The following is a 24,925-nucleotide window of genomic DNA, read 5'->3' on the forward strand; positions in this document are numbered from 1 at the left end:
GGCGCGCGCAGCCGGGCAGCTCCTCCATACTAGGTAATGCGCCCCAGCGAGGAGCCGCGGCCGCCGCTCCGTAAGCGACTGCCCCTGCCCTCCCGCCGGGGCCGGTTGCGGCTTCTCCGGCACCGGGGCCGCGCGGGGAGCCCCGGGCCGGGGAGCGGGGAGGAGGCGCCGCGGCTCCGCGCGCCCTTCCCGTGCGCTCGGGATGCGGATGAGCGGAATGCGGGAGCGGCGGGGTGAGGGGCTGCGGGGCACCGGCCGCCGGTGCTTTTGTGGGACCGTGAGGATTAAGTCGTGGAAAAGAAGGGTCTTTTATGTCCCGAGAGCTCCGTCTCTCCTTTACGCTTTTTTATTTTTATTTTTTCTTGTAGCTATCTGCAAAAAAAAATCCAGCGCGGCGTTCCCTGCGCGTGTCCTTGCTCTGACAGCTCTTGAAAGCGGCGGCGGATTGGGAAGCAGAAATCACGGATCGGTGATGGGCGCGCGGGGCTGCTCCTGGGGCCGCGTCCCGAGCCGGCTGCTGATCCCGATCCGGGCCAGCGGCTCTGCCTGCTCCCGGGAGCCCCGGCGATCCCGGGGGAAAAGCTGCTGGCGCCGGGCACTTGGCTGCCTCAGCACCGCTCATTTCATCGGGTTTTCCAGCTTTTCCCCGGTTCCCCCCGGGCAGCGTGTGCATCTCCGATGCTTTGGCTAACTTTCCCGGTCGCCAGCCCAGCGTGCTGCGCTCGGATGCTACTTATTAATATTTGCAGATTCCGTCCTGAGTATCTCAGTAAGGCCAGACTAATCATATTCAGCACTTGCCACTGGCTGCTGCACTAAAAATAGGGTGTCTCAGCATTGCTCACTGCTTGCCACTTGCAGCATTAAGGGAGGGGAAAAAAAAAATACTTTGGAGCCAGGGAAACAAATGCTGCAGAAGGAAAACGGAGCCTCCGTGGGGCTGCCATTTGATTACCAAACTTAACCTTGTCCTGCTGCTCCTGCCAGAGCCTGGCGTTGGATGTGCAGGCATCCGCGGCGTCTCGCGTTCGCGATCCCATCCTTTCCCCTTCCCAACCACTGGGACTTTGCCCCGCGCGGGACCTCTCCTGCATGCAGAGGGCATGCTCCGCCGCTGGCTTTTTTTTCCCTTTTTCCTCCCTTTTTTCCCTTTCTGGCAGGCGGAGTTTCCCTCCCCCCCGCAGCGTGTCCTTTGCAGACCTTTAGCCGGGTGCGAACCTCCCCGTTCCAGCGCCGGCAGCGCTCGGATGCGGGAAGGGCCGGCGCTTCCCTGGCCCTGGGGAGGCTGCTGCTCGTCCCCCCCTGTCCCCAGCAGCGATGCCACTTTGCTCTGAGCACTGGGGGCTGCCACCGCCACTTTCGTCCCCAGGCGCCAACCTGGCACACGCAGCAAACTTACAGCAGGGACCAGCTTAGATTTTTTCCTTTATTCTTCTTATATTTTTTCTCCAAGTCACTGAGCCTCTCTGTGTTGGCGAAGGAAAGGACAATTTAAATAAATTATCTAATTATTTCTGATTACTCCCGTGGGAGCCGGGACGCCAGCGCCTTATCCTAAGCTGATGCCTGTTTTTTTTCTTCTTTGTCACTGTCTAGCCCAGACCTTTGACGCGTTTGCGCAGAGAAACAGTGGAGCAAAAAGCAAAGCTACATTTTCTTTTTTCCCCAAAGCATATGGACACAAAAACTGGAGATTCTCAAACCCTCCTTATGCTCTGACAGTTGTCTCAAATACTAGCTGAATTTTTTACTGGCATGCAGGGACCAAGGCTGTGACTTTTCCCCAAATCTGCATAAATGTATGAATTGTCCTAATTTGCCTGCAAGTTCAGGAGAGCAGCTTTTTTGAGAAAAGAGAAGGAGGATCTGAGAAAAGGAGGATTTTTTTTGCCTTGCCCTGTATCTGCCATAATTAGTGGAGTTTTATTTTTTGTTTGATTTTGAATTTTTTTAGCCTGCTTTTGCTGGGCACTAGGAGTTGGGGCTGAGCATCCCGCAGGCACCGGCAGCCAAGCGGGATGGATGGAGCCAGGTGGAGGTTTGGGACACCCGGATGGGGACAGGCTTCCAAACCCTGACGTCCACCCGCACGGTGGCTCTTCCTGCAGGATGGTGGTTTTTCCCACCCCTCCGAGGCCCCGGAGCATTTGGGACCCCTCGGAGGAGCTGGGTGCTGTGGTTAGAGCCGTGCACGTGCCGGAGGAGCCTCCAGCATGGGACGTAGCGCGGGTTGGTGCCGGCAGCGAGGTGCTGCTGTTGTTTTGAAGGGCGTGAGGTCTCTTGGTGAACAGGTTCTCCCTGTCTTTCAGGACTACCTTATTTTACCTCTCAGCCTTTTTCTTTTTGTTTCTGGGCTCTTAAAATAAGAAAAGAACTCTTGGCTGCTTTAAGAAAAACTCTTGGCTTAAAGTTTCCTGGAAGAGCTTGTGCTTTGGAGGTCTCCCCGGTGCGGATTTGGTTGCGTTTCTCGGTTGGGTTTGTAGAGCAGAACCTTCTCGGGCATCCTGGGCATTATGGTCACTCTTGTCACTCCTGCTGCTCTTCATGGGACCCTTATTCCTCCTGAAAAGCTCGCGGTTGGAGCCGTCTCGCAGTGAAACGCAAGTTGCGGGCAGCAGCTGCCGACACCTGCGGGAATTGGGGAAACCAGGGCTGGGAGCGATGCCCTTCCAGGGCTGGATCCCGGGAGCGCCGTGGCAGGGCCAGGCTCTCCAAGCCCTGTGATGCCCATTGCAGTGAGCAGGGACCCTCGCGGGTGCCCCCCGGTCCCTGCTGCCGGCCGCGGCCCTGCCTGGCCGCGCTTGTTTACAGAGCGGATTCTGAGCGTGTTCGCAACGCGCTGCTATTTTGGGTTGGTTTGTTCTGCGCTGCCAGGCCGGGCTCTGCGGAGCCGCCCGGGGAGGTGGCACCGGGTGCCGCGGGGCTCGTGGCCCTCCTGCTTGGGGCGCTTTGGAGCCGGGCTCAAACCCTGTGCAAAAGAGGGAATAGTCTGGGGCCTCCAGGGATGTGATGAGAGCAGAAAGTGCAGGATACGGGGTGTTTTTTCCCTGAGATTTTCAGGGGAGATGGAGTAAAGCTCTGTGTGCCCCACAAGGCTCCTCTCCTCTCGAGATGGAGGTGGCGAAGCCAAGGGCTCGTCGCTCATGTTGCCACCTCGAACCTCCTACAGAAATGCCTTTGGAGCCCGGCTTCCTCCCAGGCTGCAGAGAGAGCCTCTTCCTCCTCCTCCTCCTCCTCGTGCTGGGCCCAACGTTCCCAACCGGCCCCGGGATGCCGGCGCGCGAGGAAGGGGCCGGGATGTATCCAGCCCCGGAGCCGCCTGCGCCGCGTCCTGCGGCGTCCGGCTTAATGCACCCAACAGATAAGGAAAGACGGAGGCGCAGGGAGCGGGGCAGCTCCTGGGCCATGCGTGGAAATGAATAAGAAGCTTCTGGGCAAGAGCAAAGCAAAGCAAGGCCCCCTTCCCACCACCAAAACCCCGAATAGCCGCAGACGCGGTGCCTGCGAGCGCGGTGCTTAAGCAAATGGATTTGCTTTTAGTGCATTCAGCCACCGCCTGCGAGAAGCTGTTCCCCAAGGGGTAAACACTTATCTAGCCATCCATTTATGTATTTATTTCCCCCCTTTCCAAGGTTTGGAGAGGAGTTTCGCGGGGTGGCAGGGGCAGCCCGGTCCCGCAGGAGCCGGGATGGGGGGGGTCGGTGCCACGCCGACTTCCGACCCGCTCGGAATAGTTGGGATGCTTGGACACCGGGCTGGCAGGGGCGGCCGCTGCACGGCGTCATTCAGATGCAAAAAGCGGGCGATAAATTTAAAAGCTGTCGCAGTTGCCGTGGCTCCCCGAAGCGCTCGGGCCGCGCACAGTACAGTATTTCTGCCATCTTTGTTTGCATTGCAGTGACTCATCAAAAGTCTGTCTTGTACCAACACTGGGAGCATTCCTCTGGCACTGATATTCCTCTGTTTTTAAAGCTTCGCTCCGAAACTGGCATTTACTTCAGGTCCCTAATCAAAGGGCTCTATTCATTGCCGCGAGCAGCCTGAATGTTAATCTGCATCCGCCTATTCATTTAGATGCTATGCACCGCCGGGGAGATTTGACTTGGTAAAAGCTTGAGCTACAGCAGATACAAACGCGGGGCTTGATACTATTTTTTTTTTCCTTTTTTCTTTTTTTTTCTTCTGCTCCTTTGCTCCTCGCGCTGCCCGGCGCTGCGGCGGCCGCGCGCATCCTGCGGCGGGCTCTGCGGCGGCCGCGCTCGAGGTACGTCCGCCCCCGGCCGCGGGGCCCTCGAGTCCTCGCGCCCGCGGTGCCTTTTCCCTTTTTCTCTCTTTTTTTCACCCTTTTCCCTCCCCTCCTCCAGCGGGCAGCGCTCGCTTTGCTTCCTCCTAGCCCATGGCCTTGCAGATAGGGCATTTTTTTTCCTCTCCTTTCCCCCCCTGCCCTGGGAACAGAGCAGCTCTTTGTGGCTTATTTTCTTTTCAGAGGAGCTTTTTTTCTTCCCCTAATCATCCTCAGATAAACTTCTTTGCTATTCCGTTCCGATGCGCCCTCGGTGCTACTTTAGGAACTAGTTTTTATTCAGTCGTGCTGCAGGCAAGCGAGGCTGGAAACCTCCTGGATTTGCGGTGTGGGGCGGCGGGGGGGTTGGCTGCGGCTGCCGTTTCGGGGAAGCGCCGGGATTCGCTTCGCCGGAGTTGCGGTGTGCCCGGAGCGCGCTCAGCCCGCGCAGGATTGGTGCTATCGCTCTGCTCCAGAGCCCTCTTTTTAATGAATTTACCTTAATTCTTTGATTTTCTGGTGGTCGGGAGGCGCGTGGGAGCGGGAGCGGCGCTCGGGGCGGGAAGGTGCATGTGCCCTTAACGCGTCCGGGCGCCGTAACCCGATGCGAGGGCAAGGGGGGCGATGCTGCGGCGCGGGGCTGCTGTCCCCTCACCCCAACGTGGCCTCGCTTTGCGCGGTGGGGAGTCACTTGGCACCTCAGGACAACTCGTCCTGCAGCCCAGGGGCGTCTGGCTCAATTCGGAGCGGTGGAGAAGGGGTTTAACTCTTGCAGCGCTGCCTCCTTGCGCCCCCGCGCAGGCTCCTTGCAAAAAAAAAAAAAAAAAAAGCCTTTTTGCAGGAGCTCAGGCACAATTCTGTGTTTATTTCGGGCAGAGCAGCACGTTGCTTTATACAGATGCCTCTTCTGCAGTCGCGCCGGGGCTGCGCCGTCCCTTATATAACGCTGCGCGGCTGCCGCACGCGTGCCTTGCCGTCCCCCGCGCCGCTCGGATTTTTCTGCTTAAAGTAAACCCGGGGGGAATAAATCAGTGGTGTTTATTTAAACAAACCACAACTTTAAGAAAATATTTGAATTTTGAAATACCCTTTGCCCTCCACCGATGGCGTTTTTCCTTCCCCCCCGTTGTTTAGAAACATCGATAAGTAATTTCATAAGCAACTGCTGTCCTGCGTCGGCCGGCGGGTCCGGCCGCTGACGTTCCCGCTCGCGCGCCCCGTTTTGTTCCCGTGCGTTTCCGTGGCTTGCTTAAAAATGCTCTCGCTCTCTCCCTGCCTTCTCCGCCTTGCAGATGTGCCCTCCTCCGGCTCTGCCTGCGTTGAATGCGTGAGGAGCTCCCGGCGCCCGCGAGCCATGTCGCAGCTGCTGCACATAGAGATCCCCAACTTTGGGAACACCGTCCTGGGCTGCCTCAACGAGCAGCGGCTGCTGGGGCTCTACTGCGACGTCTCCATCGTGGTCAAGGGCCAGGCGTTCAAGGCGCACCGGGCCGTGCTGGCCGCCAGCAGCCTCTATTTCCGCGACCTCTTCAGCGGCAACAGCAAGAATGCGTTCGAGCTGCCGGGGACGGTGCCGCCGGCGTGTTTCCAGCAGATCCTCTCCTTCTGCTACACCGGCAAGCTCACCATGGCGGCCAGCGAGCAGCTCGTGGTCATGTACACGGCCGGCTTCCTGCAGATCCAGCACATCGTGGAGAAGGGCACGGACCTCATGTTCAAAGTGAGCTCGCCGCACTGCGACTCGCAGACGGCCACCATGGAGGAGCCCGGCTCGGAGCCGCAGAGCCCGTGCGCGCCGCTGCAGCCGGCCGCGGCGCCCTACGGCGTGGCGCCCTCCGTGCCCATCCCGCTGCTGGCGCGCGTCAAGCACGAGAGCCTGGAGCTGCAGGCGGCCGCCGGGCTGCCCGGCAAGCGGCCGCTGGAGGTGGGCGCCCGCGAGGCCGCCAACGCGGCCGGCCCCGCCGCCGGCGCCCTCAAGCTGTCGCGCGTCTCCTACTACGGCGTGCCCAACCTGGCCACCCTGCTGCCCGGCGTGCCGCCCGTGACGTACGCGCAGGGCGAGCGCACGAGCCCCGGCGCCAGCAGCCTGCCCACCACCGACAGCCCCACCTCCTACCACAACGAGGAGGACGACGAGGACGACGAGGCCTACGACACCATGGTGGAGGAGCAGTACGGGCAGATGTACATCAAGTCCTCGGGAGAATACTCCGGTAACGCGCCCGCGCGGCCTCCCCCTTGGCTCCTCTGCCCTCCCCGAGGGGTTTCGCTTGGTGCTTCCTCACCCAACGGCGTTGGTTTGGGGCAGTTCCTGGGGTTTTGGTCTCCTGGGATGCTCTTTGGTGGCTGGGCATGGTTGGGTGCTCTGAGGGTTGCATGATGCCAGCTGGGTGCTGGTGGCCACGGTTGCATCCAGCCCGTGGCCCTTGTGCCATTGCTTGCACACCCAAGCAGAGATTCCTCCATAGGCGGCAGAGCCCCATCCTAGGCCACCATGTCCGAAGAGCTTATCTCTCCTTTTTTCATGGCCTTTCTGAAGAAAAAAAACCTATGTCCATGTATGTTTCTCTCTCTCCCTCCAAATATCACCAAATCATTTCCATAGAAGGTACCGTTTAGGAGCCTCTGCAAAAAGCACGTGTATTTTTGTGCCTGCTCATTCCGTGTAACGCCGCTGTGCTCGTCTCCTCCGGCACGTCTAGAGGGGGAAGCGCTTTGGGGGCCTCTTTGCTGCTTGTGGCTTTTATGGCAGAGCCACCGTGTCCCCCAGCTCGTGCCCTGTGCCCAGCAGTGGATGGTGCTGCTTTCAGTGGTCCTTACTAGCCCAATTCCTGCCAATTTTGCCTCCCGTTTGTGGAAGCGCCGCCTTGGCCGCCCTCCGAGCGGCTCCGAGGCCGCGGTGGCTTCGTCCCCGCGCTGCCCAGTGGCCCTGCCTGCACCTCCCCTTTGGGACAAGGCAGCGTCCTGCTCTGAATAACCCAGCTAGAGCACGGCCCTTCCAGGAAAACAGGGCGCACACATGCACAAAAAGAGATTTTTTAACAACAACAAAAAAGCAAAACCGAAGCTACTGCATGGCAGCTTGGGCTTGCACAGCTAACCGTGCTTTAATTAGTGGGGATAAACTGTACCCTCGGAAGGTGCAGAATAATACAGGCGTAAGATGGCAGAGGGAAGGAGCTAATCCCGCCGCTGGCACGCCGGGCTCTCCCGGGTGGACAAAAGCCCGGGGAGGGGAGGCGGTTAAAATAGTGATTGCCAAGGTTTCCAAGAGCCCCGCTCACGAAAACAAAAACAAAGCGCAGAGTGGCGCCGGTGCCCGGTTCCAAGGAGGGGGGTGCTTTTTTTCCTGCTTTTTTTCTCTCTTTTTTTTTTTTTTTTTATATTTTTCTCCTTCTCCCTCCCGGGCCGTGGGCTCTTGCTGTGGTCCCTGTGTCCGGCCGGAGCAGGACGCCGGTCGCTGATGCTCCCGCAGGATGCAGATGGCAGGTTCCGGAGGCGTTTCCAGCGGGCCACGGAGCTTCCTTTAATTTTGTGTTTTATAAACCCTTCTGGGAGGAAAAAAATAAATAAAATAAGATCCAAAGGCTGCCGAAGGGCTGGAGCTGGGCCTAGCTCAGAGGCACCCGCTTGGCATGAGTGAGCTCGGCCAAGGCTTGCAGGGACGCAGGGCTTTGCTGCCTGTCCACCTTTTGGGAATCCGGTTCCATGTGCCGGGTTCGGATGCGCTTACGGGTGCTCGGCGTCTCCCAGCTCGCCGCTGAGCAGATGCCTTTAATTTAATTTTGTCAGGCACAAGTGAAGTTGCACAAGGCGCGTCTTCCTCCGTGCCGACAGCGCGATGGATCCCGGGAGGAGGAGGGAAAAGGGGGGGGAAAAACACCCTTTCTGCAGTAAATTGCTGGCAGAGAAAGGCTGGGCCTGAAAGTTAGGAAATACCAAAGTGAGAAGAGCACGCTTCATTAAAAATTCATCTAAAATAGCCATTATAGAGGAGTCGTGGTAATTAGCTGTGAGAAGAGTTTTCTCTGCCGGCTGCGGATTCCTGGCGGGAAGGAGCGGGACGGGAAGGCACCGGAATCGCGACAGCCCCAGCGGTGCCCAGGGACCTCAGCGAGCAGCGAAGTCCCCGGTAGCTCTTGGGAGCTGGATCGTTGCAACCGTGACACGTGGCAGGTCCAACTGCAGAAAAGCTCTGCTGCACCCGTGGCTACTGCAAGGTCTGCGGCTGCAGACAACACATGCAACTAAAAATTAGTCCTTTTTGGAGCAAATTAAATACCGGTTCGGCCGAGTGTGCGTGAGCACCATCCGGAGGGGGTTTCCTTGGTGGATGGAGCCGGTCTCAAGCGGTGCCCGCAGGTGATGCCCGGCGCCGCGCGGGCCCGGTGCCGGTGTCACCCATGCCTGGCCTTTTTTGGCGTTAAAACGCCTCGTCCCTCTTCCCTCGCAGTGAAACACAGATGTTTAATTTTAGACTGGCAGATGTTTCACTCCTGGCTGAGATCTGAAGCAAAGGCAAGATAGGGGTATTTATAAACCAGTAATATTTTTCCTGTACTAATTCCAGATTACCTCCGTGTATAAATAGGTCACAAATCAAATCTCTGCGTTTCGGTACATTGTTATAAACGTACTATTCCAATGTAAACTCTCCTCGCCGGGCTCGGTGCGCGCGGGTCGTGTGCGGTCCGCGCTCGGCTCCCGGCTCGGCCCGCGGCAGCTCCATAGCAAGCGGAAAAGAGCTTAATGGGATAGAAACGCTGTTGAAATGCTGACGTTGGAGCTGAACCGCTGCTGTCGTGGCAGGTGGAGATGCTCTTGCTGTCCTATGAGCGCCTGGTGACTTCTCGGTTCACGCTGTGGCCCTGCAAAGATGTGTTTTGTGTTGCGAGTCAGTTGCTTGAGTCCTGCTGTGTTCTAATTCCCCTTTCCAAACCCAAACCAGCCTTTCCTTACCTGGAGTCTGACGGCCAGGAGGTATTGAAGGAGACGCAGGCAAAGTGAGTCGCGTGGCCATGGCTTTGGTAGCCCAAAACCTAGGCCCTTGCCCATTGCAAAGCAGTTGTTGCAAGCTACAGTGTCCCTATACATTTCAGATCAAAGCGGATCCTTGAATAAATAAAATACATCAGTGTTTGACTTGTAGCTATCTTAGCTTGCTTTTTAATGGTTTCCTGCCAGTCTCTCTGGTAGCTGGTAGGCTCCGTTCTTCGCCGGGAACAAAACTGCGTTAAACAATACTTCCCATTGTGGGCCCTGGTGTTCAAAGGAAAGGAGCTGCTGCCCTCCGAAGATACAAATTAATTAGAAGCGAATACTATCCTGTTCTTTAGAGCATAAAGGCCAAACAGACTTGCTTTCTCTGGAAACATGGGAGCAGAGTGTCTCTTTGCTGCTGCTGCCTTACGTAACCGTCCCTTGTGCGGTGATTAATGGCCGTGGAGTTGCCGTAGCACTGGAAGGCCCAAAGCTCTGGTCATTTTGGAGCTGTATCGTTGCGTTTGCTACTGGTGTTTTAATCAAAACAAATTCCAAAAATGATTCGTGCCCACATTTAATGAGAGATTTGTAAACAGCAAGGCCATTGGGAGAGAGGTAACCGAAATAGAGTAGTAGATTCGATTAGGCTTGGTCTTTTTTAGACAGAATTTTAACTTGTCTTGTGAAGTATTTGGCTTCAGAGATCAAATGCTAACTTCTATATGGCCTCCCATGTGCAAAAAGCAATGTCTTCAAAAGCACTGAATTTTTTCCAGGTGGAATTGTTCCTGGCTTTTCTCAATGCAGGGTGCAGGACGTTAGTGTTGTTTTCCTGGAAAGCTGCTTTTCTTTCAGGAAATGGGCTTGACACCACATTCTTTGAAATTAGCTAGGAAGTTAGCTTTAAATCAGTAGTTCTGCTCTTTTTCTTGCAGGCTTCATTATTGCTGCATCAGGATCTGTTTGGCCCCAAATTTGGGCTTCATTGAGTGCTTGTGTGTGACAAGCAGTAAAGCAGTGAGATTCGTCCTTGTTTCGTGGCTGCTTGGGTGCTGTGGAGGTTTCATGTTTTCAGTTCCAGTCGTTTTGATATAGAAGTGGATGGGGTGCGGATGTGGCTGAGGGTTGAGGCAGGGCCACCTTAACCCTATTGCTAAGTCTGCAGTTTTGGGCTAGAAAATGTCCCTCAGCCTCTTGAAGTTGCTTAGCTTGTTTGCAAGGTACCCTTACACCTGAGGCTGGAAAACTCATTGCGAGTGTGAAGAATAATGCAGCTCTTACTAGGACTGTGTGGGGTCCGCCTTGGCTTTGCCTCCTTTGGATACTGCTTTTTTGTCCTGCAAAACCACCTGAAGATACGTGTGTGTGATCAGAGCAGTGACTAATCTCCCTTTTGGTCTCAGAATATATAAATATTGGACAAGGAGCAGCACGGACCTGTCGCTTTTACTGTGACGAGGATCCTTTAGTGTAGTGGTTTCTACTGCTCTGTGGTGCTTTCCCTGGAGACATACAACATTCCCACCTTCAAAAAGGGAATAACTGGAGACCTTTGAAATAACTTGCTGAGTATCATTGCTTGTGTGCCCTCCTCATCCTCTCCTAACAGCTGAAGATCTGCCCTGGTGATGGACAGTGTTTCCCCTGCCACCCTTGCCTGCAATTAGCCCAGGCCTTATGAAGTAATTGCAGCCTAATCTCAACCTCTGCCCATGACCTGTTAGTTCAGAATTGGGCATTTAGACCAAAACCAGGTGCCAGGTGTTGGCAGCGTGGATTGCCATCCTTCCATTGCCTCCAATGAAGACCTTGGACATCCCAGCCTCGTGTCTGTGACTGATGGGCAGAGCAAGAGGTTGTGCCCAGCCTGTGTAATTTTAACTTTTCGGTCTATATGCAACTGAGAAGCAGGTGGAGGGGGACCCTAGCTGGGTGCTTCATGAGGTGTCCTCCAAGAGCTCCAGCTGCTGCTTCCCACCCAAGGCTTGCACTGGTTTTGCGAGGGTCTTGGTACCCTGGTAGCCTGCTTTGGTGAGAGTGTTTTGCCAAAACCAAGAGTGGAGTGGGCTGTTGTTTGTCTAGTATTAAAGGGTTTTAATGCCCTTTTGAGCACCCCTCTGCTTTTGATGAGCTTACGGTGGAAAATATTAGTAACATAACGGGTCTTTCAGGTGCCTTGGCTGTGTGAGCACAAGGTTCCCAGCCCCAAACACAGAGATCTGTGTGCTTGGAAGCGCTTCCTGGAAGAGCTATTAAATGGGGAAATATTTCAACTGATGAAAAATTGTGTATGTAAATGGGGCTCCATCAGCACTCCAAAGCACTCCCACTTTGCATAGATAATCGGGCTACGAGGGCGAGAGAAATTAGTTGTAAAACATCGTGCAAAGTGTTCTGTCACTGCTGCTCCTTACCCATCCAGGACCGCGCCGGGGCATCCGCGCGCCGGTTTTCCTAGGGAAGAGGCATCCCGAGGCCACGACGACTTTCCGGCACCGTTTGCTTTAAGAAGCCCCGTGCCTCGCTGCAGACTATCAGTATGCAGAGCAGCTCCAACTTTGGAGGGAAGGAGGGGAGCGAGGAGGGTGGGGATGTTTCCAGCCTTGTGCCTTGCAATGCGGAGTCGCCCAACAATGCAATATTGCAGGACATGTCCTAGTTAGAACACTAATCCCTTTGTGGAAGAGGCATTTCCGCTCGGTTACTGCAGCAACAAGTTTGCAAAACTTGTTATTTTATCTAGGCAATTGAAAAAAAAAAAGGCCTCCAGATTATCAGAATAACCGCAATAAAAGACACCCTTTAAATAGGGTACATTTTGAATTCAGAAACTCTAATTGCTGTTTTTTCCTATTTTCCTATGTCTGCACTCATACAGAGTGAGGCATTGAGCTAGATTTGATTTCACACGTAGCACTTGCCACATTATCAGACCTTTTTGGGGGGGAAGAAAGATCATCACACAGCTGGGATGCAGTTCAGGAGCTGCACAATATGCACTAGTGCAATGGAGTCGATACACACCTGTGTCAGGCCTGTTTTGCTGTGATTTGTAATTTTAAGCATGTAAGTGGATTGTAAATGTGCTTTAGAAAGCTAATCCTCTGTACGCTCACGTAACCCAGAATTGTGCAGTGCTAGGAGTAAAACTCAGTTGTTTTAGCTTTTCAACGTTACCGTTTGCTAATAGGCAGTGGCAGGCCCCATTAATGGGATGTAAGGGAATGTTTTAAGTGAAATCGCAGCTGTGTCCTGGTGGCTCAGTGTAATTTGGTTTGGAGGCCGCAGCTTAATGAAATTTTTTGGTCGGTTGGTTGGGATATTTCTTGTTATTGAGACAAAACGCTGGCCTCAGAAAGGCATCAATTAAGCGGAGGCTTTTCGGGAGACGCGGTGCAGCTCAGGGGTGGTGACTGGTGGAGAGCGAGTTGCCCCTGTTGACTTTTCTGGGTGTAGCATTTACTGCAAAGCCCGGATTTTAGCTTCAGCAGGAAAAAAAAGTCAGGAAGAGAAGTTGCTATGGTATTAAAGCAGTTATTTATCAAATCTGGCTAATTTATTCAAAGTTGAGTAAGCCTGATGCCTCTTCAGGTGTTTGGAGGAGACTAGTTCTGCTCCATGCATGATATCCAGCGTGCAGAGCTGCCCGTTTTCAAAAGTGGTGAAATTGGGAAAAGCTGAAGTGGGATTAGGTTCCGCGGGTGCCCCTGGCAGAGTGGGAGCAGGAAGGCGCCGTGTGCCCAGCGCGCACGTCCTCGCCGCCGGGCATCCTGCCTCGGCGCCGAGCCGTTCCCGGAGCAACGCGCAGGGCTGGAAACACGAGCTGCTCTTGCATGATAAGCTGTTTTAATGTTGTTTTTTTTTTTTTCTTATTTTTTTTCAAGTTGCTCAAGAAAAGCCAGAGCAGATCCCGCTGGAGAATCGCTCCTGCGTCCTCATCCGGCGGGATCTGGTCGCGCTCCCAGCCAGTCTCATCAGTCAAATCGGATACCGCTGTCACCCAAAACTCTACTCGGAGGGAGATCCTGGAGAAAAACTAGAGCTCGTCGCAGGTACTAACGGGTTAACGTGTTCTTTGCTTGAGGATGACTGGGGAAGGCTGATATTTTCCTTCTTGAAATGTGTCCTTCCTCTCGCGTGCGCCATTGTCACAGTCGTACATATTGTATGCCCTTGCGATGTCATTTTGTATTATTCATCACTAATTATCTTATAAAAAAAGGAACTTAAATTTCCTTTAATTTGCTGATAGAAAAACGTGTCATTAACAGGATTTATTCAATTGAATTAATTTAGCATTTTAATTGAATTCCTCAGCTTGTATTCTTCCCGATTGGTGTGGGCAGCATCACAATTGTATTTTGATTTAGATGCACAGATTAAAAAAAAAAAAAAAGTCCTCATATTATAAGACTTAACCCAGCAGTGGGTATAAAATTAGTGTCAGTGAAGAAGCTTTGGAAAAGCTTTAAAAGTTTTCTGAAAACTGGGGGTGTTATTAAACTGTCAAAAATTTCCGTAGGAAGGCAAAGAAGGAATCAGTTTGGATTGGTCCTTTCTTCTGGGGGTATTTTTTTCCATTTGGGGGGGAATTTACAATTGGTGTTGGAAGGACGAGCGGGACAGGAAAGAACAACAGCGGGATCTCTTGTCCTTCCTTGTGGTCGTTGATCTCTCATTGAGCAGCATTGAGTGGATTTTCTTTGCAGTCTCTAGAAGGGCTCTTAATTTCAAGAAATACCCAGAGAGGTTTCTGTGTGATCAAGGACAGCTTTCTTCAACGGAAGGTAGAAATAAAACGCACGCACAGCACCACAGCAGAAAGGCACGAGTATTTATTTTATCTGGAATATTCATTTTATACCCATTTACATTTTATGTGAGACTTCTTCAAAAACATCAAGTGGTGCGGGTTATTTTCACAGCGCGAGCTGCAAATTGGCTTGAGGCATCTCTGCTTGATTTACATTTTTCAATCTGGGGGAAAAAAAAAAGTAGATTAATATCTCTAACTGATAGTAGCTGCTTGGGTTATTCTTTATTTATTAAAGCGGCGCCTGCCTCTCTTGCTGGTGGTTCTCTCCTAAAACGAGCTGCTCATTAAAGGCTCGGTCGCTAATGACCGTCTCGGACGTGGCACAGTTGGACCCGGTGGCACAGCTGGATGTTGATGAGAGAAGCCAATTTCTGTGAAAGTCCCGTAAACTCCGTATTCTGGATTCTCCTTTTGTCTCGGATTTTTCGTGCTGTAATCGATTCGGCAAACTGCGGCGGCTTCCCTTAGGAAGGCCTGAAAGGAGCCTTGAAACGGTCCTGGGAGGCGATGGACGGGTGCACGGAGCAGAGCGCGGTGCTAAGGGGGAGCTCTGCGACCCGGAGCGATCCGGAGCGATCCGCGCCCTCCGGCACGAGGGAGCTAATGGTCACGGGGTGGAACCCGGACCCGGTGACGCCCCCAAGCCAAGGGGGCTCTTGGTGTCATCATCCCCCAACCAGATGTTCTTGAGCAATCCCGTTATCCTCCAGCTTAAGAACAACGAGCCAGAGGCTTTCTTGGACATTCAGCAGGTGATTTTATTCCTCCAATAGATTTTTTTTTTCTTTTTTTTTTTTTTAATCTTCAAGACAGTGTGTTCTGCATCCAGATATGACCCAGTATTTAATCTTAATTAAAAGCAAACATCAAAACCCCTTACAACTCTCCTACAACGGTACGCTATAAAAATGGAATAACCTCCCTGTGCAAGCAGATTCAGAGGCAAAGAGTGGTTTGTTTTTGTAATCTGTGTGCGAAGCAGAAGTGTTTGATAAGGAAAGGATAAGAGACCTGCTATATAGCACTGAGGATCTGCTTCCAAACCTCTGGACACACCAAGCTGCTTTGGCAGGATTCCTTTTTCTTCCCAAGAACATCCTTAAAGCCCATATATTTCAAAGTCAGCAGTTCCTATGCAATAGAAGCAAAATTCCCAGCTCAACAGAACTATCAGGAGGTTACAGGGCAGGGTTTTTGGAAGTGGTTAGATCTGTAGCATAAGTATGTACCTTTTCTGGGGTAGGCAGGGGTTTTCTTTCTTCTTAGTCTGAAGTCTTTCACTTAGGAAAAGGACAGGTGGATTGGGATTTTCATAAAGAACAAATAATCTGGTATGTGTATATAAAATCATAGAAGAGAGCCCTGTGCTTCTTGCCTTTATAAAAAACAAATCTCTCATCTGATTTCCATAGACATCCATGCTATATGGGTAAAATTAGGGGTTTATTGGTGCCTGGGGCTTCCCAGGACCCTGCGGAGTTGGAATAGCAGCACTCATGGGGCTTCTCCAAAAATCCCGTTGGCCTTTTGGGGCTTTTTTAGCCCCAAAGAACATGTTCTCTGCTGCCGTGACGAGGCGGCGAAGCAGGAGGAGCCGGTTCGAGGGTCACAGGGGATTTAATGCCGCTTTCTGCATCTTGGCCCCGTGCAGGTTCGGGCGTTTACATCACTCGGGGCCAGCTCATGAACTGCCACCTGTGTGCAGGGGTCAAGCACAAGGTTCTCCTGAGACGTCTCCTGGCCACCTTCTTTGATCGGTACGTCCCCTTGCCGCGCGCGCTGTCTCGGGGGGGTCCCTTTGCAGCTATTTTATGTTAATGCATAGTGTATATGTGAATGTACATCCTGCACATGCGCTTTGCTTCTATCTCTGCTTTTTTATGAATTGGTGCATAAACCGGCGATTCCTCCGTAAGAAATGAAAGGGAAGAGGATGGTGTCCCCGGGCTGGGCTGGGGACGGTGGCCGGCCCCGGCCTCAGGCTCTTCCCGTGCCTTTCTTGCAGGAACACGCTCGCCAACAGCTGCGGCACCGGGATCCGGTCGTCCACGAGCGATCCCAGCCGGAAGCCGCTGGACAGCAGGGTCCTCAACGCCGTGAAACGTAAGCGGGGGTTCGGGCCGCTCCGCCGGAGCCGCGTGCCGAGAGCCGGGCCGGGATGCGAGCGGGAGCCCCGGCACCGACTGACACGGCCGGGACGTGCAGCTCAAATCCACGTCCCAGCCGTGTCCTCTGGGCATCTCCTGCTGCTCCGGCCATCCCCGAGGTGCCCGGGGCTTTCCTTGCTCTTAAATAGTAAATGGGCCTCTGAGAGCCAAGCGTTTTGCTGGCTGCTTCAAACTTCTGCTCTTGGGATTTCGCCGTCCACGTTTAGCTTTCGAGTCCATTTCCCTGAATGCGTTTTATAAACTTCTTTTTAATAAGTAAAATGGGAGCCTTGCTGCAAGAAATCTTGCATGTTCTTTTTAAAGAGATCCTTTAAAAAGCCAGAGCAGCTTTTGCGTTTCTCATTTGAGCTCTGCACAAAGTTCTGCTTCTTACCTAGAGGTTCATCTAGTCTGATCCCAGAGCGCCTGAGCTCTGCTTTAGGGCTGATGCTTTGCCAAACTCAGCTGGTTTAAACCCAGCAGCCCTCCTGCTGTCCTGCAGGTAAGACTCCTGGTGGTTTTTTTTTTTTTAAATGATTAAATGGCACTCTTAAATTTAGCAAGGTCGGGGGCGTATAGGACCAGCTGACGGATGACCCTTCACTTTGGAAATCTGTGCACAATGATGAGTGTCTACAAAGAGTATTTTGTTGCTTCCATGATGATAGCTAGTCTCTGTATCAGGCACAAGAGAGCAAATGGTTGAATATTTGGCTATTGTGGTTGCTTTTTGGAACACAAGGAGTGTGTTATAGGGCAAAGGGGCTTGTTCATGGCCATGAGGGGCCGCTAGTCCTGGCTCGTGCTGAGTTGTGGAAGATGCTCAACATCCTCCCCTGCTTCCGTAGGACGTGGGCTTCCTTGTCCAAGGCTGGCACAGTTGTGCTCCAGGACACCAGGCCATGCTCACTCTGAATTTTATAGAGCAATGTCCTGCAGACACGCTTTGGTTAATGACTATCCATGGGTGCTGACCCTCAATGAGAAAATATTGCAGCAGAGGCTTTGCTGGGCCAGGACGGAGGTCTGTGATGCCTGGCTCTGCAGTGGGCAATACAAGCAGTGGGACATGCAGGGTACTGTCTTGACCAGGCAGGGTCAGTCCCTCAGGTGCAATCTCCAGCTCCTGGCCACCACCTTTGCCCTAGGTCTGTTTCTGAGGGAGCTCCACCACGCTGGTGACCCTGTGCTTGATGGCACCTGCATGCAGAAGTGGTGGCTTGTTTCTAGGATGGCACGAAGGCTGCGAGCGCCCGGCCTTCCCCGTATTGCTTTCTCCGAGTCCTCAGTTGTGATTATCCCTGTCTTTGCAGTGTATTGTCAGAATTTTGCCCCAAGCTTTAAGGAAAGCGAGATGAATGTTATAGCAGCCGATATGTGCACCAACGCCCGCCGCGTCCGCAAGCGCTGGCTCCCGAAGATTAAGTCCATGCTGCCCGAAGGGATGGAGATGTACCGCACGGTGATGGGCTCCAGCACAAACAGTGTCCCCCTGGACGCCGAGTTCCAGCCCAACACTGCTCAGGTCTTCGAGCAGCGCATCTATGCAGAACGGAGGAGCGAGTCGGGGACTATAGTAGCCCTGAGAACTAACACGGTAAACGTAGATCTAAGCAACGGCTCCAACCCGTCCTTTGAACAGAGCGAGGATGCCGAAGGCGCTGGCTCTGTTATACAAGAGGCAGCTGCCACGGATGCGCTGGCATCGGATACCCAAAGCACTCCACAACCTTTCGAGCAAGGCTCGGGCTCCACTAGCCGGCCAGAAACTCCCGTGAGGAGACAGGATGGTACCTACGGAGGGACTTTATAAAGAGAGCAAACATTTTGTGATCTATAAGGGATCTGTAATACTAAAGCTGCTTGCATGCATTACTAATACGAAACAAAAAAATGTGATCAAGCCACTTACCTACTGAACTGCTACTGTTGCCTGAAAAAAATGTGATTTTTATTCTGCTTGTATTTAAAATTTATGAAGGAAATAATCGCATTCGTTATACTGTAAACGACTAGGTCTGTGGCGACCTACTTAGAAAAAAAAAAAAGAAAAAAAAGAAATATTGGGCTCCTTTTTTGATATTCCTGAGGTTAGTCTATAAGATTGTAGCTTTTTCGTTTTTTCTTTCTTTTTCCTTTTTTCTTTTCCTTTTTTCTTTTCTTTTTTTTAAGAAGGGGAGGAGAAAAGCTAGCCACCCCCCCAACCACCCCCACCCTGTCATCACCACCCCATGCATCGCTCAGCTCAGAATAAAGCCATCGTTGGCCTTTTCCTCTAGGGAAGGTGTCACCGTCGCGGGACAGGAAGGCGAGGGGTGTCCTTAGGGCTTCTCCCGGCAGCGGCTGCTCCGCGCGGACGGCTCGAGCCAAGTGCCGTAGGGTTTGGAGAGACTCGTAGGATGCTCGTGGTGTCGGCAGCGGGGAGGAAGAGCCGGAGCGAGGCGGGATGCCGGAGCCCCGGGCTCGGCGCTGAGGACGGGATCGAGTGTTTTGCGTTGAGGGTTCCCTGGAGCAGAGGGGCTCGCTCGGGATCGGGATCGGGGTGTGCACGAGGGCCGCGGAGCCGCCTCGGGCATCGCCTGTGCCGGCCGTGGCTCCCGCTTGGAGCGTTGCCGATGGAAAACCCCCAAGTTTTAGCGTTTCTGGGAAGAGTCGTGTGGGAGGAGGAAGGCTTGGGGCGCTCATCCTCCGGGCGGGCTCTTTGGAGCGCGGAACATCCCGTGGGGAACCTGTGGGTGCTGGAAAGGGATGGACCTTTGGGACCGGGCCGAGGTTTTGCTGCTCCCGGGGCCGTTTTTTGGGCGCATTCGCGAGGTTTGCAAGGCTGGAGGCTGCGCTGCAGGCCGGGCGATGCCCCCCCTGGGCCATGGGGGCAGCCCGGGAAAGCCAAATGTGGCTTGAGTTTTCTGTTGTTGTTATTTCAGTTATTACTTTAACTGTGATAAAAATGCCTGCTTTAAAGACATTTATGGTGTGTTCTTTTGGAGGTTTGGAACTATGAACAAGCGCAAAGTGCACAGAGTTGCTCGGAGGCGACCGTGGCTGGTCCCTTTGGGGCTCCTTTCTGTTGTTTTCGTTCCCCCCTTTCCTGGTTCCCGAGTTCAGCGCTTTGCTCAGGGTTTTCTTCCTTCTTTGTATTTAAATTTAAAGAGAATTAAAGTGTGTGTTGTGGGGGGAAGGGGCAAGAGACGACCCCGACTTCTGGCCATTAGTTTTGTTGTCTTCGATACTTGAAGCCGATGGCACCTGGTGACAGCGAAGCCTCCGGGGTGGCCCCGCGTGCCGGGGTCCGGGACACCGATGCAAGGGGGGCCGGGGCCGCGGCGCCCGCGGGCGACACTTGCACTTTACCCGCGGGCGCCAGCAAAACTCGGGTCTCGCCCCAAGGCCTCCTGCGCGCGGGGGCCTGGTGGCATCTCGGGGGCTTCGCGGTGGGTTGGTGTCCCCCATGGCTGCTCGGTGCCATCCCGGACCCCCCGGTCCGGCAGAGCCGCCCCCATGGGCTCCCCAAGGGTCTGGCCACCGAGCCGGGGGCTGCACCAGCCTCTGTGCTGTAGATGTGGGTGATGGAGCCCAGCAGGACCTTCCTCCTCCTCCTCCTCCTCCTCCGGGGCGCTCGGGAGGGCTTGGGGACGGTGCTGGACCAAACCACCCCCCAGGGATGTCCCTGTGTCCAGGGGGGACGGGGCGGCAGTGGCAGCAGTACTTGAATGACGTGGAGCGGCTTAGGGCAGAGTCTGAAGAGAGTCGAGTTGCACAGTGAAAAAATATATTTTTATACCTAGCACAACTTCCTGTATAGTTTTTTTTTCTTTCTTTCTTTCTTTTCTTTCTCTCCTTTTTTTTTTTATTTGGGTTTGTTCGTTTTATTAATTGTTATTATTATTAGGAAGGCAAACTTCTAAAATGTGAAGGGCGTTGGGTTTTTCCTTATCTGGTAGATGAGGGCAAGCATTTTGCACTAATGTTTCCTGTGTGTGGAGGATTAATGATATGTTTGAAGATGTTATGTGGATAATGATTGTATTCTTCCGAGAAAAAAAAAATAACCCCTATAAAATACTGAATGTAAAGTGAGAACAGAGCAGTCCATCGATTGTATGCGGCTTTCCTGAGTGCCTTAGAATTTTTTGATCTTTTTTTTTTAATTATTTTTTTTCTTTTCCAAGGAAAACGGATCGAGCAAAATCAGATCATAACCAACTCCTTCCTTCCTCTTTGTTTACGACACTATTTTAAATTATAGAACTTGGGGCTGCTTTATAATGTGAATAGGGAAACTGCAATCATCTAGGTCTGGTAGTATTAAAAAAAAAAATCAAAGCATCAGTATTTATGGTATGTCTGCACCTTTATTCTTATGCTTGACTATTAGCAATATTACATGTATATTATATATCTAAAGTTATACCAAGCACCTTTAAAGAGAACGGCGCGTAAGCATACGAGTTACATGCAGCTGCCATATAGCGTAGAGCTCGGACCCCCGCGATGCTGCTTGGCAGGGGGCTGCACATCCTGCCTCCCTCCACGCGTGAGCGCCAAAACTAGCAGTTCTGCCCCCAAAACTGCAGCGGACGCCTGGGGCCGGCGGCTCCCGGACGGACCGCGGCAGCTCCGAGTGGCACAAATGGCTCCTCCAAGCCCCTTTTGCAGAACTGCGTCCCTTTTTGCGGAATTGCATCCCTTTAGCAGAACTGCATCCCTTTTATGGAATCGCATCCCTGTTTGCGGAATCGCATCCCTTTTGCGGGATCGCATCCCTTTGTGGAATCGCATCCCTTTCGTGGAATCGCCCCGCGGTGCCGGCGATGCCCCTGGGTCACCACGATGGTTGATCCCCCTTTCTCAGCCACGGCAAAGCTGGAGCTGCTCAGGGCTTCCCGCTGGCTCCTGAGACCGGTTTTCCGTGGCCGTTTTTCCTGCAAAGGATTTGTTCGGGTCGCTTATTTTCCCGGGAATCGCTTGCTGCGAGCGGAGAAGGTGCCCAGCAGCAAATCCGAGAGGCAAAATCGAGCGTTCAGAGCTGTCTCGGGCTAAAACTACTGTTCCAGAGTTGTTTCTGCTGTATAAATTTGTCACCGCGGCGGTGACGCCAGGTGAGAGCCGGGGTCTGGAGCCAGACAGACAGACAAAACCCCCTGCCAGGAGCCCCTCCGGCATCTAAAGCACTCGAATCGGAAACCCCTCCTCGTTTCTTCCACTGTTGAGCATTTTGCACACACACAATTGTGATTTTTATGTCAAAAAAAAAAAAAAGCCAAAACTTGCAATACTATTTTTAGCAGACAAAAATAAGTAAATAAGAAAACAACTAAGTATAAATGTATAAATATTTTTGACTTGAACATTTGGACGGCACTTGATTCAAATAGAACATTAATCCTTTGGACAGAATGTTTGGGAAAAAAGGACTTAAAGTACAAGGTTGTTTTTAAAAGCGTCTTCATAGGGTATTAAGTAGTACTGTAATTCATGACTGTTAAAAATACTTTCTGTGCTGTAAGGAGAATCTCACAGTACCACTGAATTATGTTTCTCAACTGTCTCAGCCACGAACGATGCTAGCTTTTTTTTATCGTGCATTATTCACTAGTATTTATGTGCTCTTACTCTGTATAGTTAAGACTGTTATTTTGTAGCCATGGCTGACAATATATCGGTAACTAAAAAAAAGAAAAAAAAAAATTAAGGACCCCCCCCAGTTGGAACTGTGCTCATAGCTGTTTTCATATGATGAAAAATCCATTAAAAAAGAAAACAAAACCCAATGTGATCATTAATTGTAAAACGCTTTGTAAAATTCACATTTACAAAATAATAAAGTAAATTACAATTAAAAGCTCTGCGTTGCTCCGTTTCCTTTGGGTGCGGAGGCTGGGGGAGGCGGGTGCCCAGCCCTGCTCTTGCTTTGCTCTTTATTTTCCTTTTTTCTAGGTATTATTTTTTCTAGTTAATTCGGCTCCCAAACGGCTGCCAGACCCTTCATAGACCCCCGCGATGCTCCCGCCTGCGCCCGCTCCTCAGACCAAGCTAAGTGTGTTCCCCCAAGGACAAAATTACGGGTTTTTCCCCCAATACGGGCGCATGAGTGGCCCTTGTGGGGCTGCAACCAGCCCCGAGGCCACGGGGAGACCCCCGGGGACAGGATGGGACAGGATGGGACAGGCGGCACCTTCGCCCTCCGGTCCCAGCCGTGACACGAGCCGGGACTCGGAGCAGCCACCGCCGGGGACCCACATGGGACATGAGTTTGTGGGGCCTCTGCTTGGGTCGGGGGAGCCGGGGCTGGAAACATCCCCGGTGCCGGCAAGGGGAGCTATGGGATGAGCCCCCCCCGCTGCATCCGTTTGCTCCGATCCCGCCGGATCCCGGCCCGGAGCCGGGATGAGCAGGATGGCGGCAGGGCTCCAATGCTGCTCACTCTCATTTCGGCCTTTCTTTTTTTTTTTTTTTCCAACGCAATTGGCCATAAAATTGCTGAGAAGCTGCATTTCCCCCGCTTGTCAAAAGGAGGGAAAAAAAATAAAAGTGCCCAAACTGTGAGCGTTTGGGGTTTCATTTAATCTCATCTCGCTGAAAGGAGGAAAAAAAAAAAAAGGCACAGAAACTTGGATCCTCATGTACAACACATACCGCTGTGTTATATAAACCATTTCAAACTGATTTATTCTAAATGAGTTGTTATAATCAGAATTTTCCTTGTGAGCAGCTTTCTTGCAAACGTCAGTATTTCAGGGGAAAAAAAAAAAAGAAAAAACCATCATGCGACTGCTCCAATATTTCAAACTGATTACTTATAAACACCATTGCTAAAATTAGGTCTTTGGTGTGCGGCATTGTCAGAGCGGGGGTATTATGAGCTGCAGAGAGTATAAGAAGATAAATGAGTTATTTAACGGAGCGAACGGCGTCGCCGGAGCCGGGCGGGAAGGGGGAGCGGGGGCGGTTGGGCCGGCGATGGAGCCGCGGTTGGAAAATCCCCTTGGAGAGCCCGTGCGGGGCCTTTCCATGGGTTTTCACTGGCTGCGGCAGCAGCGGTGGCTTCGGCTCTTCCATAAGCGGAGCCCCGGTGTCCAGCTTTTCCTTGGAGCCTCCCCAGGTGATCCCGGGATCCCCCGCGTGGTGCTTTGGGATGAGCCCGTGTGTGCCGGGCGCCAGGGCAGCTCTGGCCGAGCACATCCCATCCCCAGGTAGATCCCGTGGAAAGATCCCTGTGGGGCTGCTCGGCTGGCCGGATCGGCACGGAGGAGCCGGGAGCGCCCGGGAGCCTCCGCATTCCCAGGAAAAAAATCACCTCCTGCTTCTGCACTCCCGGCAGCGCCTGAGGGTCATTGCAGGCTGCAGCAGAGCTTAAGAGGAATAAAAATAGTAATAATAGCAATAATAATGATAATAGTGACAATGCTGGGGCTCAGCGCAGCCAGTGGAGGGAGGAAGGGGACGGGGTCTGCACCGGGACTCTGCTCCCGGCAGGGGAGATTCAATGAGGCTGATCCAGTGCAAGGACAAACCTGGAAAAGCAGCAGCAGGAATGCAGAGCCACAGAGCAGGACGGATAAATCCGGGAGGGAGGGCGGAATCGCACTCGCTGGGCCCCACCAGAAGTTGCAAGACATAAATTATTGCACCTAAAAGCTCCCATAATTTAACTTGTATTTGATTCACCGTGAAGCCCCGCGCTGGCCCCTGCATCTTGCCGTTTGATTATACGTTTGTACCAAGACACAGCTTATGCTTAAAATAACATTACTGGAACAGAGACGGACAAGAGAATTCATTTGAATGGAAATCAATTTGATTAGAGAAGTAAATTGCCCAGAGTATATGAGCAGCATATTGCGGTTCGGAATAAGAATAATAATAATAAAAGAAAAAAAAACAATGGTAGGAAAGGGCCTTCGATGTGTCCATGAAGCAGGCGGCAGCAGGGCTCACCAAGGGCTGTGTTGGTGGCCAAAGGGGACACACGTGGCTGTCGGTGGCCAAAGGGGACGTCGGTGGTTGCCCAAGCCAAAGGGTTGTGCACGGCTGCGTTTGGCTGAAGGACCCTGCGGTTGTAGGTGGCCGAAGGGGACACGTGCGGTTGTACGTGTCCCCAGGGGGGACGTGTGCGGCTGTAGGTGCCTGAAGAGGAGCAGTGTGACTGTACCTGGCCTAAGGGTTGTGACAGGACTGATAGGGTTGCGCATGGTTGGAGGTGCCCAGGGGGTTGTGCGAGGCTGCAGGTACCACGTCCCGGTCCATAAATCCCCACCGGAGCCCGAGGGCGCCCTGGCTCCGTATCCATCCCGGTGCCTTAGGAGGGCTGAGCCGCGCAGTTTGCTGAGCTGTGATATTTTATAAATAATCAATTGGTATTTAATCCCCATGTGATAACTGTCTTATTAAATCTGAATTTAATGTGTATTTGGGAAACCCTAATTTAAAGTGTTACTGCACGCACCATCTGGTGTGCTCTCTAAATACAAATGCAATAACATAATTCAGAATTACATCATAAAAGTAAGTTATAAGAGATTAAAATGCACAACTCTGTTCCTCAGTCAAGGCAGTTTTTATGCTTTTCCCTCTGCTTTAGACACAAATCACACCCAGAACATCTCTACCCTGATTAAGTGATTTTCTGTAGGGATTTTTTCTTTTTTTAATGGCGAACAGGAATGCACAAGAAGGAGGTGGGAGGGCGATCGGCAT

At 52.5% G+C, this 24,925-nt stretch overlaps 1 protein-coding gene across 1 annotated transcript in view; it reads left to right on the plus strand.

Annotated features, from left to right (window-relative positions):
- The window catches only part of NACC2 (NACC family member 2), a 35,233-nt gene extending 17,014 nt beyond the window's left edge, over nucleotides 1–18,219 (plus strand). The window contains exons 2-6 of the mRNA XM_088525349.1: nucleotides 5,575–6,495; nucleotides 13,150–13,317; nucleotides 15,733–15,838; nucleotides 16,087–16,184; nucleotides 17,542–18,219. Coding sequence (XP_088381475.1) covers nucleotides 5,637–6,495; nucleotides 13,150–13,317; nucleotides 15,733–15,838; nucleotides 16,087–16,184; nucleotides 17,542–18,041 — 1,731 coding nt within the window. The 5' untranslated portion in view covers nucleotides 5,575–5,636 and the 3' untranslated portion in view covers nucleotides 18,042–18,219. The remainder of the gene's footprint in view (nucleotides 1–5,574; nucleotides 6,496–13,149; nucleotides 13,318–15,732; nucleotides 15,839–16,086; nucleotides 16,185–17,541) is intronic.
- Nucleotides 18,220–24,925: the final 6,706 nt, after the last annotated feature.

Source organism: Tinamus guttatus, unplaced genomic scaffold, assembly GCF_059628265.1.
Source record: "Tinamus guttatus ecotype Peru unplaced genomic scaffold, ASM5962826v1 Tinamus_guttatus_pri_ptg000226l, whole genome shotgun sequence".
Classification (NCBI taxonomy): domain Eukaryota; kingdom Metazoa; phylum Chordata; class Aves; order Tinamiformes; family Tinamidae; genus Tinamus; species Tinamus guttatus.